Below are 16,732 nucleotides of genomic sequence, written 5' to 3'. Positions count from 1 at the left end.
TGACACTGACATTTCTTTTTTTTTTTTCATGGAAAAATCAGTATTGAATTCCACAGGTATTGTTATTTCATGGATAAATCCTTAGATCATGAAGTAATGGATAACACACGCAGGCGTTTCCCCTTTTGCCGAGGTATAAGATTATTCGAATCGAAAAATCTTATGCTTTCATAAAAACTACTTGCGTAATCGATTACGAACACTCTGCGTATTCGTAAAACATCGAAAGGACGTCTGCGAGTGCTCCGCTAAAAATGCCGTTTTGCACTGTCAAGTCTTGCAGAAGCAATTCAAACATGTCGAATATTAAAAAAGATGGAATAACCTTTCATTTGTGTATATTTTTTTATTTTTTTAACGTACATTTCTAATTAAATGCAATTTCTAATAATCGTCGATGTATCGTTTAGCGATATGATCAAGACAAATAATCGAGTCATGTGTGTACTCGATCATTGATGCGGCCTCACGAGACTATCATGGAAAGAAAATATACAAATTTAATCTTTATGAACTAAGCGATAAAGTTGAATTTAGAACGCGATATTGAACCGCACTCCCCACGAGACTATAAAGTGATGTAGCGAGACTATCTTGAAGAGAAAATATACAAATTTAATCTTTATGAACTAAGCGATAAAGTTGAATTTAGAACGCGATATTGAACCGCACTCCCCACGAGACTATAAAGTGATGTAGCGAGACTATCTTGAAGAGAAATTCAAATTTAATCTTTATGAACTTAGTGATAGAGTTGAATTTAAAAACTCGTCGCTTAAAAGGTCGTTAATTTTTACGACTTTCTTAGTGACGGACTGCTTTTAACTTGAACGTCGATAAAAAAATATTTAATTTCTAAGTATAATTTGAAATGAGATGAGATTAATTCTTTATTATATTAAAATTTTACACAACTGCATAAAAAGGAGTATAATGTTTATTTTGTAAGTCTTGTATATATTTATTAAAATTTACGCTCGGTTACTTTTAACTGGCAGAACATTTTAATGGTACGGAACCCTTCGTGCGCGAGTCCGACTCGCATTTAGCCGTTTTTTTTGTAATGTTAATCTTGTAATTATTCTATTATGTAATCTATACTAATATTATAAAGCTGAAGAGTTTGTTTGTTTGTTTGTTTGTTTGAACGCGCTATTCTCGGGAACTACTGGTCCGATTTGAAAAATTCTTTCGGTGTTAGATAGCCCATTTATCGAGGAAGGTATATATCATCACGCTACGACCAACAGGAGTGGAGCCACGGGGGTGAAACCGCGCGGAGCAGCTACTTTATTTATATGTATGTACGAATATTGCGTATATTTCAGATTTACAAAAAATCCTGCTTTAAGGCTAAGGTGGATTGAATGCTGTGGGAGAAAATCAGAATGGACACCTCGGTACAGAAATAATAAAAATTTCTGGACCGATATTTATTTTATTGAATATAATATGTGATGTGTTGAATAAATACATATTCAAATACAAATAAAATGGCGTTTTATTGTTTTTTCGTATGCATATAATAATGATGAAAACGTTACAAATGACCTGCGTAGTATTTTTTATGAATATAATATTAATGTTATTTCTAATTTCAACAAAATTATTATTTTTGTAATATCGATATGGTTACATCCCTTTAGAGCGATTGTATTATTACGTATATGTATAGAGATTTTTCTGTGTAATCGATGTATGTGTGCAAAAACATGCTAGTCTGTCCATTTTGTAATAGTTTGAGTTTGTAAAGACACAAATTATTTTTGTGAATGTGTGATAGTGTTTCAAAGTGTGAGTTACCCTCCCCGCACCAAAACCGGCAGAAAGTTTAGTTAGAACATTTGCCAGCGTGCTCCATCCATTACTTAATGATCTAAGGATAAATCCATCCATCTCTAAAAGGGCTGATAGACGTACGAGTAAGTACGCGAACTTGTGGCTCGACGACCTTTTTCGCTCGTGTATCACCCCAAGTACGCGTACTTAAAAGCCGTCGAGTAAGTTCGTTGACGATCCAACATGTTTGAAATTTTGCTCGTAACCCGCCTTCACTCGCACGTCTGTCACCGCCGCGAGCCGCGAGCCTAGCCTGTCTAGCCTATTATAAGGTGTTATTTTCATATAGAGCATTCATTGCCCAAAAACGATGCATGAGAGCCATCTGTGGAATAGCACCCACTGAATCATGTCGACCCTTATTTAAAAAGCTTGGTTTATTACCCCTACCTTGTTTATATATTTTTGAACTGTGTATGTTTGTTTTTAGAAATAGTAGTTTGTTTAAAGCATCCTCCCAACTAAACTCGAGATCACGAAGGGAATAAATTAATTTTACGAGAGAACCCTCGTATCGTCAAATACAGGGAAAGTTGCGTGGGGATGGCCGTTAAAATATTCAATCATCTGCCAAATAACCTAAAGACGTCTAATGATTATAAATTTAGAAAACATTTTCTTAATTGGCTTAATGAAAAAACTTCTATACCACAAAGGAGTTCATGGAAAGTTCAACCCGAACGCACCATTAACTCCTATGGTAATTATTTTATTATTTTATTTTTGCATGCTTGTATTGGCTGAACATGTTTGTGCTTTATTAATATAATTGTATCACCATTGAATACCATGTTTAAAGCAAAATAAAGATTTTATTTATTTATTTATTTTATTTTTATTTTATAACGGCGCAGGCATCCTCAAACAATTATGCAAGTCTTTCTTCTCTTCACGTATTAGCTAATTCACCAAATTTACGTGAGATAAACGCTCTTTTTTGAAAGTCAGTTTTTCACCCACTTTTGCTGATTTCGTCTTCTGCTTTTAGTTTTATGGATATAATATAATACATATAATTCCTGAATAACACAAAATTCCCTCCGTTGATGACAAAGTGACGTCCGATATCGGTGACACGTGAGAAGCTACTGACCAAGCTCTACGTGTGTCACCGACGTCGAGCCGAGTAAGTACGCGAACTTTAAAACCGCGATTTTAAAGTTCCTACGTCTATCAGCCCTTTAACAGCCGTACAAATAAAAACTTGCTTATTCAAACCTTATGCAATGAATAGATATGATTAGAATAAATAAAGAATAAGGATGTCATAATTTCTTACAAATAAATTTGGAATAACGTTTTTTATCCCTTTCACACCTAGGTAGTTAGTTAGGTGTGAAAGGGAGAAAAACATACAGACGTCATTCAAGGTCATATTTTCTTGTTACAAGTTAATGTTCATACTGAAATCTCCAGTGTATTAGATATAAGCTTCTTGCCTTAGATCATCAAGCAATGGATAACACTCGCAGGCGTTTCCCCTTTTGCCGAGGTATAAGATTATTCGAATCGAAAAATCTTATGCTTTCATAAAAACTACTTGCGTAATCGATTACAAACACTCTGCGTATTCGTAAAACATCGAAAGGACGCCTGCGAGTGCTCCGCTAAAAATGCCATTTTGCACTGTCAAGTCTTGCAGAAGCAATTCAAACGTGTCGATTATTAAATTATTAAAAAAGATGGAAGATGTGCAACAGTGCGTTGCCGCCAGTCTGACAGAAATTAGGTAGGTAGTTAGGTACATTTTTTTCAAGCAAGCCTTCATCTTTCAAGTTAGTTGACACTTGACTGTTGTCATTTGTCAATAATATCAATATCAATAATTGTCATACGTGTGGTGTTTTCAGTTTTTGTTTCGTGCGTTTGTGGGTGATTTGTGGTTGTTACTTGTTGTGATTGTTTGACAATTTATCATGAACATAATATATTTAATTATAATATTTTCAGTAAACGTAACACAATGATAAATATTCTTTCTTCCCTGTAATTTAACAGTGTATAATATCAGAAAACCGATAACATACCATTGTTATCGCCGAAAACACCACAAAAAATGGATATTTTGATAACACTTTTTTACATTCTTTTCTCGATATGCGTCGTTTATCCGCCTACGGAGTTCGTATCCGCTGGTTTTACGATTCCGCAAGTGTTCGATAGTTTTCTCGGATCGGAGAACATGAACTTTATTAAATACCACATGAAGAGGATTTCGATAACAGTGCTGATACATGCGTCGTTGCCGCTGGGTTACGTTATCACGCTGTGGTGCGGCGGAGAACGCGGGGAATGGATGCTGTCTTCTTTAATTGCGACGGCGCTGATCCCTGCCTACATGATGTACACTGTGACGTGCTGGTGGGAGTACGACAAGACGAACCATCCTGTGGTTAAGGCGCTAATGCCGTACGTGAGGCACAGGCAAGACTGGAGAGTGCTGGCTGCTGACTTTAATATTGAGTTTCGAGGGTAATTAACAAATACATTCTACTACTCAGTTTTTCAACCAAATGTGTCTGAGTAGTATCAGGCATTAATAGTCTAAAAACACTGTAAAAAAAATAATTTAAAATACGATTTAATGATGTATAATTTATTTTTAGGGTGGACAAAGTCTCCTTACCGCTAAGTGCAACTAGCAAAGTTATAGCTACACAAACTTGGGTCATCAAAGTGTCCCAGTACCATGTTAATATTATAAAACAATCAGACTGCACCCTTGTTGCTACTGCTGTAAGTATAAATTAATCATATCTAGATTGTGAAATATTATTTCAATAAATGCTAACCACCTGTAGCTTCTAATGTGTGAAAACTACTAGACTTGCATATCTTATTGAATTCTGTATAGATACATTTCTAAGCTTCTATATAGATAGAGATATCTATGTCTTATTAAAATTACGCAATTAATTATTACTATGTTAATTAATTATATGGAAAAGTTACTTTCTTATTCCAATGTTTCAAAAGATTTTAACTTTTATACATACTCCTGTTGGTCTTAATGGGATGATATATAGCCTATAGCCTTCCTCGATAAATGAGCTATCTAACACCAAAATTTTTTTTAAAGTGAAACTTTTATTACATCGTCTCAAACTTTTTGGTCTGTGTAGCGCATGTCGCGTGTATCGCGGCTGCCGAGTAGGTATACCTACTCGGCAGCCGACCGTCACGCGACATGCGCTACACAAAGCAGTGTTCGGAACCGTTCGAACAGTTTCACTTTTACCGTGGTTTCATAAAACCACAAACTTTTTTTTTTAAATCTGACTAGTAGTTCCTGAGATTGGCGCATTCAAACAAACAAACAAACTCTTCAGCTTTATAATATAAGTATAGGTGTAACCTGGCTTCATATTATTTTTTATTACAGACTGATACTCACAATCTCACACCCACTGGTGAAGAAGAAGTACAATTTGTAAACATAGAAGTCATCCCATTACGTGATGATATTGAACGGTTTGTGTTCAGAATGTCTACAGCAGCCTTGCGGGAGTTACAGCCGAGGCTTGACAGGCCTGTGCGCGTTCCTGAACATATATCCTTAATGCCACCACTCATTGAGAGATTCGTGCAAGTATTCAAGGAACATGTTGATCAGAATCCTGTCTACCATGTGGATCAGGTGAGAAAAGTGTATGTGAAATAGTATGCATGTTTTGGGAATATTTCAATATAGCATTTGCATTGAATGCTTTTCTTTACAAAGCTTAAATTTATTATTGACAGGACTACAATACTCTTTTCTGGCTTTAATTAGAAAAAGAAAGTTGCCATGTTTGTTAGATTTTTGTACTAAATAAATTCATTGCTTTAATTATTATCACTGCCAAAAATGGACATTTCTAAAATAATTTTTGCAATGTCACTATATTTATATTTCATAAACTTAACAAAAATAATAGTCATTTCAACAGGAGTTGGAACAATGTATTGGCTGCATGCAGAATCAGGCCGAGGTGAAGATAAACAAGCGTTGTGAACCAACCGAGGAGGTCCAAGGTGGGCCCCCACCTTGCCAACAATGTAACTGCAGGTATGTGTATTGTGTGGAATCTAGTTTAGTTTGAGAACCTGAAAACACATATGTTACTAACGAAAACACATATGAATTCACAATTATGATTATAATCTAGGTAAGATTTTTTCATTTCTTTTTTTTGTGGTTTTAACTCAAAAAAGTAATAAATCGATTTTACAAATAATTTTACGATCAATAATCCATGGTCCTGGATAATCCTTGGTCAATCCAGAAAGCCCAAGGCAGCTGTGTTAATTTTTTACCCTAGTTTTACAGATATTATTTACTTTTCAACGGATTTATTATGTAACTGCCTTTAAAGATGAGATAGTTTAAGTAAAACATGCATACAATAATCAATTGCTTATAATATAAATATCTATTGCTATATTTGCAGGGTGCTCTGGTGCTGCGCGTGCATGGCCCGCTGGTGGGCGACCCGCGCGGCCGGAGCCCCAAGCTCGTGGCTCGCGGCCCGGGGCTCCTGCCCCGTCTGCCGAGCTGTGTTCTGCTTGCTCGACGTCTGCTTCTGTACCAGCACAGCCACCGAACCCGTGGCAAACGAGTGATCTTGTGTAGTGAATAGTGATGGAAATTATATATGGTGATTGGTGAAACAAATGAAAGTGTTTATCGCAGTACTAGGGAATAGTAATGTGTTGGATGTATACTGGACGAATAGTGTAATGCAGTACTAATGCAATTAATAACTCAGGCCCCGGAATCCATCGGGCCATTTGGGGCTCAATGGGTTAACTATGATAAAGCAGTGTTTTAAATGTACACTCATCTGTTTTGTGTATTGAACAATTTCAACGTTACATTACATCATTATGACATACTTATTATGATTACATTGTTAAAATTTTATTACATCTGGGATTTGTATTACGTTTACATGACAATCACAGCCTGATGACTGATGAGGAATAGAATCTGATTATAATTAGCAAAATGTAAAGCTAATGTGATGTCAGTAATGTTTGCTAACTTATTGAGTGTGATCTGTTCATGTTGTTATATGCGCACAAAGTAAATATAATTACATATGTACTTTCATAATTATGTAATAGAGTAGTGGAGTAATTATATTTTGTATTTCAATTCAAAGATAAATTTTAGATTATTTTTAATGAGACTTTTAGTTAAGAATTCACAATTATGATTATTTAGCAAGCTTTAAGCCATAAGATAAGAAATGAAGCCAAGATATTTCTTTTGGGTATTTTAATTTTAGTCAATTATTTCTATTAGTTAGGTAATCTTTTTAGATAAAATAATAAATATATGCCTATAAATTTTTCAAGTGGATTTTTAAATTTTAGTTATAATCTATTGATTTAAATACAAGAGCAAACTCAAGATTTAAATCCTAACTTTTAAATTTATATAAGTATGTGAACTATTGATAAAAATTGATGGCTCACATAGTATAATTTGTTTAATCTATGTTAGGCTGCCTTCATACATCTGAAATGGCTTTTTTTGTTAAGGTCAGATTCAGATTATGAATTCCCTGATCAATAAAACTTACAAATGTTCTGAATTCCAAACAGGAATAATTAATATTATGTATTCAGAATGTACATCTTTCCATACAGTCATAAAATGTGACACAGAAAATTTTATATTATTTTTAGAAAATTATCCCCATTTACGGGTTTAGGACTAGATATATTATGCTCCCTTCTATTGATATACAGAAAATAAAATGTTTTCTTTTCTTTTTTATTGTTATTCATACAAATATCTTCAATAAAATGAATTTAAAAAGTATCAATTATTTTTTTTCCCGTGCAACTATGCTGAAAAATAAAACTGAGTATTTTGAATTTATTATTGTGTGATGATTATATTATATTATCTATAGTCTATGGTAAGGCGTACTTCCGGAAATCAGATTACCCACAGAGATATTACGGATATTAGGTACCTATGATTCATAAGAATCTGAATTCAAACATGGCCCTCTGGATACATAATCTAAATTCTGGCAGTTGTTTAAAAATTCAGATTGGTCATTGTTTGTTTTGGCTCTATGAAAAAAAAAAAAGAAATTGGATTGGAACTGGATTGATTCTCTAAATGCGAACAAACTAAAGGAACTCGATATATGGAAAGGAAAGTATAATGCAAGATTATTTCTATAAATTTATTAAAAGTAATTAAAAATTTCAAGGAAATATTCTAAGATAAATATGAATAAGTAAATAAAAACAACCTTCATACAATAAAATATTTATTAAAAAGAAAAAATTCCTATTTACATGTGACGGTTTCCTTAGTTGTGAAATACGGATCAACTAAATAACAACCTGCTGGCTAAATCCAGTGTTGTAGACACATCAAGTCTAGAAGATCTAAAAATTGAAAATATAATCAGCTGGCCTATATATGGCCTGGTTCTTGTATCCTTATTTAATACTTAGTAATATTATAAATGCCAAAGATAAAGCTGGTTTGTCTTCTTTTCACATCGCAATGCAGCAATATTGATATATTTTTATTTCTGGGCATAGGAGTTTAATATCTCATTCCCACAGGAAGATCTATTATGAAGAGCATTTCAATCTCCAAAATGTATAAATTCTAATATTATTTACAAATGTGACATGTATGAAAATTATTGTTAATTTTCTTTGACCACTCTAGCAAGCCCTGTTGAGAAAGCTACTATCATGTAGTTAACTCGAATTATAGCTACTTTGAGGGCTAGGGGTGTTTGATTTAATATAATAATTATCTGAATTTTCTGTGAATATATTTTTAAGTAATTGCACCATTCCTAACTTAAAGTCAATTTTTTGCATGTGTGTCATTTTTTTCATGTCACCTAAAAAACTCAAAAGATACTTTTCATCATCATCATAATCTTTAGTTGCTGTGTTTTTTTTCATCTTTAATATTTTGAATATATCAGCTGGTACAGTTTGTGGTTTTTCCTTTTTTGCTTTTGATTCTTCATATGTATTACTATCCATAATATGTATATATTCCGTTTTTATATCTTCTTGCTCTCTGTGTGTTCTAACATTCCATTGTTCCTCATCTTCATGTTCCTCAGAGTCATCGGTTTCATAATTTTCTTTATTGTTTCTTTCGTTTTTCTTTATTTTGTCCAAGAAACTTAAAATGTCTGCGTGAACATATCTTTTCCTTTTTTTTGCAGCAGATCCTTTAAAACCCTTCAATTTTTCTTCATCTTTCAAGTAATAATCACGACAGTTACCCCACTTCTTTTTGATTTCGGCAACTGTTGGAAAAAATACAGTGTTATTATTTATTATTAGGTACCTACTATAAAACAGATACGAGTTGCTGGTGAAAGCTTCCAAGATACAATATAATACGATTGATTGAGTTTTTTTTTTACCAATAATTAAAATTGAAGTATGTAGGTTCGATGACACAGCTTCTAACATAATTAAAAACTTGTAAGAAACTCAAATGCTTGGATGATACACTGTTATAGACGGTAAACAATAAACATTTTTTAAGATATCTAAATTTTATAATAACAAGTTCTTAACAATACCTGGGGGTTGACTTTAGAAACGTGCGGCACGAATTTCGGCGCGATTTTAATTTTTATCGATCGATAATGATGCCCCGAAACATACATTAGCGGCTTTTCGTGAGGAAACGTGTAATTACAGACAAATATTTTTTTTAAATTTTCGAGATTATGTTCAAAATTATTTGAGTTACATTGACAAAACTACAAGAATTGTGTTTGAATGAGATAACAAATGTCTTAATGTACATATTAAAAACCATAGTTCATTCAAAAGCATGTTGCTGAGTGGACAACAATTCATATGGATTATTGGCGAGCATATGATTGTTTGGGGATATGGATATGCTCATAAAAAAGTTAATCACTCAGACCCAGACAACCTATTTGTTGCCCCTGACCCATTTGAGTCCCAGTGGCATGATGTAAAAAGATTTTTAAAAAAAGATAACTATAACCACCCAGCAAACTTCGGTGATAATATTATAGAATATGTGGAGACGCTTGGTGGAAAAAATAAAATGGATCCATTCATTGCCATTGTAAATTGTATCAAACATGTATACAAGATTTGAATAAATAATTATTTAAAAAAATGTTTTTATTGTATGTATATTGCATACAAATTGTTAATCACAGAACCGAATCTGTCCACCCCGATTCCACGTGGTACTTGTCTGTCATACACTAGAGTGTATTAAAAAAGTCGGAGGCGCGGAGGAGCGTGGCGCCCGCGTGTGCTGAGGAGCAGGCAGAGTCAAGCGAGCCATAGTGGCTGAGGCTGGTCGCCAAAGGCGACCAAAAAGCCGAAGCTACGAAGGCGAGTGAAGCCTCCTGCCTGCAACGAGGTACACGGGGGCAAGCGCCACGTTCTGCAGCGCCGGAGCAGTCAAGAAAGCCCATAATCTTCGATATATTTCTAACTACATCACTACATACATGGTATAAAACAAAGTCGCTTTCTCTGTCCCTATGTATGCTTAAATCTTTAAAACTATGCAACGGATTTTGATGCGGTTTTTTTTAATAGATAGAGTGATTCAAGAGGAAGCTTTTAGTATATAATTTATTATGTTTTAGACGAAGCGGGCGAAGCCGCGGGCGGAAAGCTAAGTATAAATATAATCTCAAAAAAAAATAAAAAAAAATAGAAGGGGGGGTTTCCGCACCCCCCCACTTTATAGGGGGTCTCTCCTTACCTCCCCCCTCCCTTTCCCTCCCCTCCCCCCCCTGAATTCGTGCCGCAAATTTCTAAAGAAATACCAAATATCCATCCACGCTAAATCTTTTTTTTCCCGGTCATAGTAATCTAAATCGTAAATATCCCATATACAAGGGCGGGTTTGGACGCACAAAATTAACTTTTCCGCATCTATCATCACGCTCACACTTAGGTCTAAAAGAAATAATCTGAGAAACTGATATTTCTGAAACCTGAATTAATAATATGAATTCAGATTATGGAATTGGATAATTTACCCATTCCGAGTGTAATGTGTATGCAGCTAGCCAGCTAGCCTTATTTGTATTTCTCAAATGACATTTGAGTTTTGACTTTTGACACCGAGTTTGACACATATTGACATAAGGCCATGGATTAAGGGCGGCCGATCATTGTAAGAATTTTTCTGGCAGAAAATTTCTTCGTACTGTGCTTCGTACGGTTCTGTGTTCTGTAAGACGTCTTCCTGTTTTAATAAAAAATAATTTCAAAATATAACATTGTCGTTTTATTCATTACCTAGTAATTCCATACGAATATACGATTGTCTATAGTATAGAATATAGTTAATATGTAACTAATCCACTAATCCGATTAAAGCGCGTCACACACGGTGAAGATACTATAATATTTTATGTTAAGATTCTCTACTATAAAATATTACAGTATCTTAAGGTAGGACCCCTGTAGAACCGCCATCCTGTTACAAATAACCCGAATCACTGACACAAAATTTCGGGTCATTTGTAACAGGATGGCGGTTCTACAGGGGTCCTTAGTACGCAATGACAAAATGAAAAATGATGGTGAGAATGCTGATACCGGATACCTTAAGATACTGTAATATTTTATATTAGAGAATCAATCCGTCAGTCCTCGGATCACAGACACAATAGAAAATCTATTGTGTCTCGGCCCGATCGGGCCGCTCGGTGGTCAATGGGTTAACATAAAATATTATAGTATCTTCACCGTGTGTGACGCGCTTTATCCGCATATGATGGTGTAGGCCATAGGTGTAGGCTCGGCCACAATCCTCGGTGATGTTGATACCGCGATAAGTACATTGTAAAATTAATTTTATCTTTGACACTCGTCTGTTCTCTAACGTCCAACTGTTGCAAGCATATTCTCGAACCCAGCTACGAACAATAATTTAGCCAGCAATAATAAAATGAAACGGTATCAATCCACTTCCTTTCTTACAATGGAGGCCAAGGGAAGTCCCGGGGACTCTGTAGTGCGGGGCAGGCCCAGCCGGGACGAGCAGCTTGTATATAAAACTTGTACTAAGTTCTAATTATTAATCTGAGTTCATAATTACAGGTATCAAGGTCCTTTTGATCCGATCTACAAAACGTTGAATCGATTTAAACACCAGCAATTATGATAGTCATCGATAATTAACCTTTAGAATTTTCAAGTTCTATTGAATGCGTGATTTTTCATTGTATAGAAAATATTGTTGCCCATTTGTACATTCATGAGAAATTGATAAAATATGAAATCGTACGCTCGTGTCATTAGACATTTTCTCGAGACCACTACGTTTCATGGTTTCAAGTATCTTTACTCGAAATATTACTGTGATAGGTAAGTATCTAATGAGTGTAGAATAAGGTACTTAGTTACCTTCTTAATTTATTCTCAAAATATTTCTTTAAAAAAAGTCTACATTTTTAGTAAATTTCTTCTTTATCAAAGACCTTAAAACCACTACAGTATTTTTCTCAACAACCATCACAACATCACGTCTAACAAATCATCTCTACTTGTCCCACAATCCTCCAGGCTAGGATGGCTACTATGTTGCTGCGCAAGTGCCTGCTGCTCGGCGGTGCTGTGCGCGGTGGTGTGGGCACGGTTCATGCAGGTGCCCGCGCTGCTGACGCTGCAGGAGATGATGCAAGACCGTGATGTGGATATGCCGCTAGTGGCCATCTGCCCGCCCGTGGCAACTGTCGCTCGAATGTTTTCTGAGCATTTGTGAGATTCGAAAATTTGATGATATTGTAGGAATATGATTTGAGTTTTATTATTGTGTATGACAGCCAATAATAATTACCTATGTATTGTGATTAGTGGTAAATTTAATGATTCGAACTCAGAGTTGTTTGGCAGCATAATACATAATTTAGGAGTCTCTCTGCAGTAAAATATGAAATAATAAATGCGAACTAAAGTTTCTATAGCATAAGTCTGACGTTATCAGTTATGTTTTTTATCCACCAGCGAGGTAAACGCAACAGTAGCAAAACAATTACCCAGAATATTTGAGCGCATTTTACGTCGAAAATACGTAACAGAAGAACGTCTAGCTGTTCTCAGCGCTATTATAGACAAAAATGGCATCACTTTTACACAAGCCTTATTCACTATCATGCCGGCATGCGAAACTATTTTGAGGGCATGTCAATGGCAGGATAAAGCGATATCTTGTGGCCGGTTGTTTACTAAAATGCTGACTCAATGGGGAGTCTGCTGTACTGCATTGCCTAAAGAGTAAGTGGTACTTACTTCTAATGTTTTATGGTAGCAATATCAATTATGAGACCTTAGTCCACCGCAGAGTATGGGGTTTGGTTTCTGATATATCTCTTGTTTGACGAAAACTTCATTCAATTGATACGAACGGACTTAATTTTTTTCTATATATATATATAATCACAGTCCTGTAGGTACTTCTATGTAAGTAGTGGAAATAATCTGGATTTCTATCGTAGATAGATTTAAAAGATCTTGAAAATTGCAGCTTTAAAACGGCCTCAGGTTCGTTGTCTCAAATAGAAACAATGTGGACATTGAGCATTACCATGCAGTGTTACAACCAGCCAATGCTACATAATTGTGAAGTGAGTACCTATCATATAAAGAATAGAAATATAATATTATCATGTGCATGTTTATTAGAAGTTACCGCTAGTTACTAAGCATTAGCTTACTTACGAGCTTCGAATTTGCTGTTTACGTTTTTTTTTTCAATATTAAATGGTTATAGGTGGATGTAGGCTATCTATGAGAATTAAACCAGTCAGAATTACTGCTATAATATACTTCTTAATTTTGTCTTTTATGCGGAAAATAGTTCTTTACCAAATATGACGTGGAAGAATGGTTCGAGCCGACGCCGCTTCGCCCTGGATATTTGTATGAAGCCCATTTGACTTCAGTGTCGGTTATAGATAGCGACATGGACAAGCTTTTTGATGGAACCTGCGCGGCTCATCAACTGTACTCGAGGAGTAGATGCTTGGTGAGTTTCAGAAGTAGCAAATTGAAGCTTTAAATCCAGTAGTTTATTTTCCTGATATATAACGTTTGAAAACCTAAACATTGGTAATTTCACTTCAATTAGTTTTATATAGTTACGTACGTAATTAATTTTCCCTTACCATAAACACTACAGGAATAAAATGAGACATTATATAAGCAACATAAAAAGTTTAACTCCACTAAAATGTGTTCCATTTTAGTTGAAATGTATGGAACAACGATGTGGGTGTTCGGATGTAGTGCGAATCAACTCACCTAAAGAAATGAATGTTCCGCCCACCTGTACCCTACAAAAGTTGAGCTGCCTAAGAGATTTTAAACGTGGTAACTAACACATTATTAATTAAATTTGAAAAATACATTCATTGCTTTTACAATGGATTCTCGTGATAAAAAATGTACACTTACATCATGATTTTTATAACTATTTCAGACAACAATACCTGCAACTGTTTACCAACCTGCAAGAAGGTGACCACCTCTCTTGCGTTGGAATCGAGTCGAATGAGTGCTATTGAGCAATCTTTCAATACTTTGTAGTAAGTTATTCTAATGTTTTATTGATTTACTGAATGAAGATGACTAGGCATATAAAAGAAAACTAGAAGCCTTTTCTTTACACAAAAAACGTGATGATTGTTGTGTAGGACAAATTTGCGAGCTCTGATACTTTTTGAAGTGAAAACTTCTTTAGCGGCGTTGAGCACTTTTTCTGTAATGGGTATAAAATCTTAAACTCGCGTCAGGACTTGGTCAGGACACGTGACTTGATCGAAAAAGCGTAAGACGGATACCATTCCAAAATATCAAACATGCTCAACGTTAATAATCAAGTTTTCACTTCTGCCGGCACTCCCCCAGTGCAACCCGTCTTTTTTTATAGCGCAGTTTCTTTCACTCAAAAGGTAGCTAATGTTGGAAACATGACGTAATGTTTTCAGTGCGAACGTCAACGTATCGTTGGACAGTGTAATCAATATCCGAATGAGAATCAGTGGGTCCAGAATTTTCACCGTGAACCCGACAGAGACGTGGATTACATTATTGTGTACGCAAGTTATTAATTTCACAAATTTTTTTGTCGTTTCCATATTAACCTAACTATTAGTAGTTTTTTTTACTAGATTTCTGCCCTCGACTTCGCAATCCTTTAAAAAAAGAAAATTCCGCATAGTTCCCGTTACTGTGGAATTTCCGGGATAAAAGGTAGCCTATGTCTTATTCTGGGTCTTCAGCTACCTACATAGCAAATTTCATTGTAATCGGTTAGTTACGTAAGTAGTATTTGCGTGAAAGAGTAACAAACATCCATCCATCCTCACAAAATGTTGGTTCAGCAGTGGTTTCAGCATGGTTCAGCAAAACTAAAAGTGTAGAGTTTTATTTACCCTACATGAGTATTATGTACAGTATTATATTATCCGTGGCTTTACATTGCTTTATTTGAGCAATTGAGTATGTGTAAGTAAAGGAAATAAATCAGTTTGTAAACAAAATAATATTATGTTTTTTTCTTTCAGCATCCTTAGGTGGTGTTTTCAACATGTTCCTGGGGATTGGATTTTTCAGCGCACTCGAGTTGCTATTCTTGATATTCTTACGATTACCCATTGTGATGCGAAAATCTCCTGAAATAGAGCACCCTAACACTTCTTAGAAACTTTATTTAGCCTTAATTTTGAATATAAATTTTGTACTGTATACGCAATATTATATTTTATGGAGTAAGTAAAACTAATAAAATATAATAATAATTATGTAACTATATTATAGTAACTAAGTTGTATCTTTATGAAATAAAACCAGTTCACATTTTAATAAAGGTGTTTCATTTCCAATCCGCAGTATTTATAATATAATATATAAACACATGAAATTATTACATTATTTTATAAGAAAACTCGTCACATCTTAGTTAAATATTACATAATATGATTATAAAATTTCCGATGCGTTCAATTATTGCTCTAGCAATGATGACATGAGAATTAAACAACTGCAAGTTAATAATATTTTAATATTAAAACAAAGTTAATACTGAATCACCTCATTCCTACTGTAGGTAAATTTATTAAATTAAAGTGTAGAATTTCTCATCGTTGGACATACATACTGAGTCGTACACAATTCTGTTGCGGGATTAAACAAAGAAATCGACGGACATGTATAGGAATAGTGAGCTAACGTGCCGTTATTGTATTTAACACATAAAATATAGGACTGACAAGTTTGATCTGTAGTGTTTGCAAATCTGCCTGATGAAGGGCAGGAAAAATAAGGACACGAGTAAAGCGCATCACATTCGGTCATGTTGGGATTAAAATAAGTACCATCTGGACAGCTTTGGGGGAATTCTTGATAAGTACTGTTAATATTGATACATTGTATGTATTTTGTACAGTTGGTCGATGTAGGATCGGGGATACGACCTTCTGCGTTGCATAGAGACTTATTTACATAAGTTTCTTTACATGTATAGTTTGTAGTACATACGCTATTATTCGGGTTGAATAACGAGGGAGTAGGACACGTGTAGTTGTAATATTTAAATGTTTGTGTAAATGGTACACGAATGCATAGGATGTATTTTGTACACGTTTCGTCGCCAGGGGATGCAAACCGACCGCTGCTGGTGCACACGTTAGTTTGAAGTTGGTATGTAACATACACACCAGAAAGCTGTAATAGAGGGTGATAATTAAGTAATAATATAAGAATAATATTCCCGAGCTATAGCAAGCTTTATTAAGTCCTTTTTAAATACAATATTCATACTTATTACGTGTATAAAGCATGGATCTAGAAAAGTAAAAATCCAAATTCCAAAACATTATTTTTCTAAAAGTGGTGA

General features: G+C 34.7%; 3 protein-coding genes across 4 annotated transcripts; 2 read left to right on the top strand and 1 right to left on the bottom strand.

Annotated features, from left to right (window-relative positions):
- Positions 1–3,682: 3,682 nt before the first annotated feature.
- Positions 3,683–6,785, top strand: LOC149902602 (E3 ubiquitin-protein ligase TM129). Of its 2 annotated transcripts, none has more exons than XM_090110382.1 (5): positions 3,683–4,311; positions 4,446–4,575; positions 5,222–5,476; positions 5,757–5,887; positions 6,270–6,785. In XM_090110382.1, exons 1-5 carry the CDS (start codon positions 3,896–3,898, stop codon positions 6,439–6,441), a joined length of 1,104 nt encoding a protein of 367 aa, XP_089966508.1. In that variant the 5' UTR covers positions 3,683–3,895; the 3' UTR covers positions 6,442–6,785. The 2 variants fall into 2 exon arrangements, with proteins under 2 accessions (XP_089966508.1, XP_089966509.1); XM_090110383.1 differs by having other exon boundaries at positions 3,684–4,311; positions 5,769–5,887.
- Positions 6,786–8,098: 1,313 nt separating this feature from the next.
- Positions 8,099–9,309, bottom strand: LOC149902601 (uncharacterized). The gene has a single exon (XM_090110299.1). The coding sequence runs from the start codon at positions 9,292–9,294 to the stop codon at positions 8,557–8,559; it is 738 nt and encodes a 245-aa protein (XP_089966425.1). The 5' UTR covers positions 9,295–9,309; the 3' UTR covers positions 8,099–8,556.
- Positions 9,310–11,815: 2,506 nt separating this feature from the next.
- Positions 11,816–15,578, top strand: LOC149902600 (sodium channel protein Nach-like). The gene is made up of 10 exons (XM_090110258.1): positions 11,816–11,881; positions 11,935–11,942; positions 12,331–12,595; positions 12,821–13,110; positions 13,361–13,460; positions 13,694–13,861; positions 14,082–14,205; positions 14,315–14,420; positions 14,823–14,929; positions 15,402–15,578. Exons 1-10 carry the CDS (start codon positions 11,816–11,818, stop codon positions 15,536–15,538), a joined length of 1,371 nt encoding a protein of 456 aa, XP_089966384.1. The 3' UTR covers positions 15,539–15,578.
- The last annotated feature ends 1,154 nt before the right edge of the window (positions 15,579–16,732 follow it).

Source organism: Colias eurytheme, chromosome 15, assembly GCF_061535395.1.
Source record: "Colias eurytheme isolate Ceu_HAF_F1 chromosome 15, ilColEury1 Martin Lab GWU primary, whole genome shotgun sequence".
NCBI classification, from domain to species: Eukaryota; Metazoa; Arthropoda; class Insecta; order Lepidoptera; family Pieridae; genus Colias; species Colias eurytheme.
Note: the sequence above shows the minus strand (reverse complement) of the source record. Positions and strands in the feature narration are given on the sequence as shown.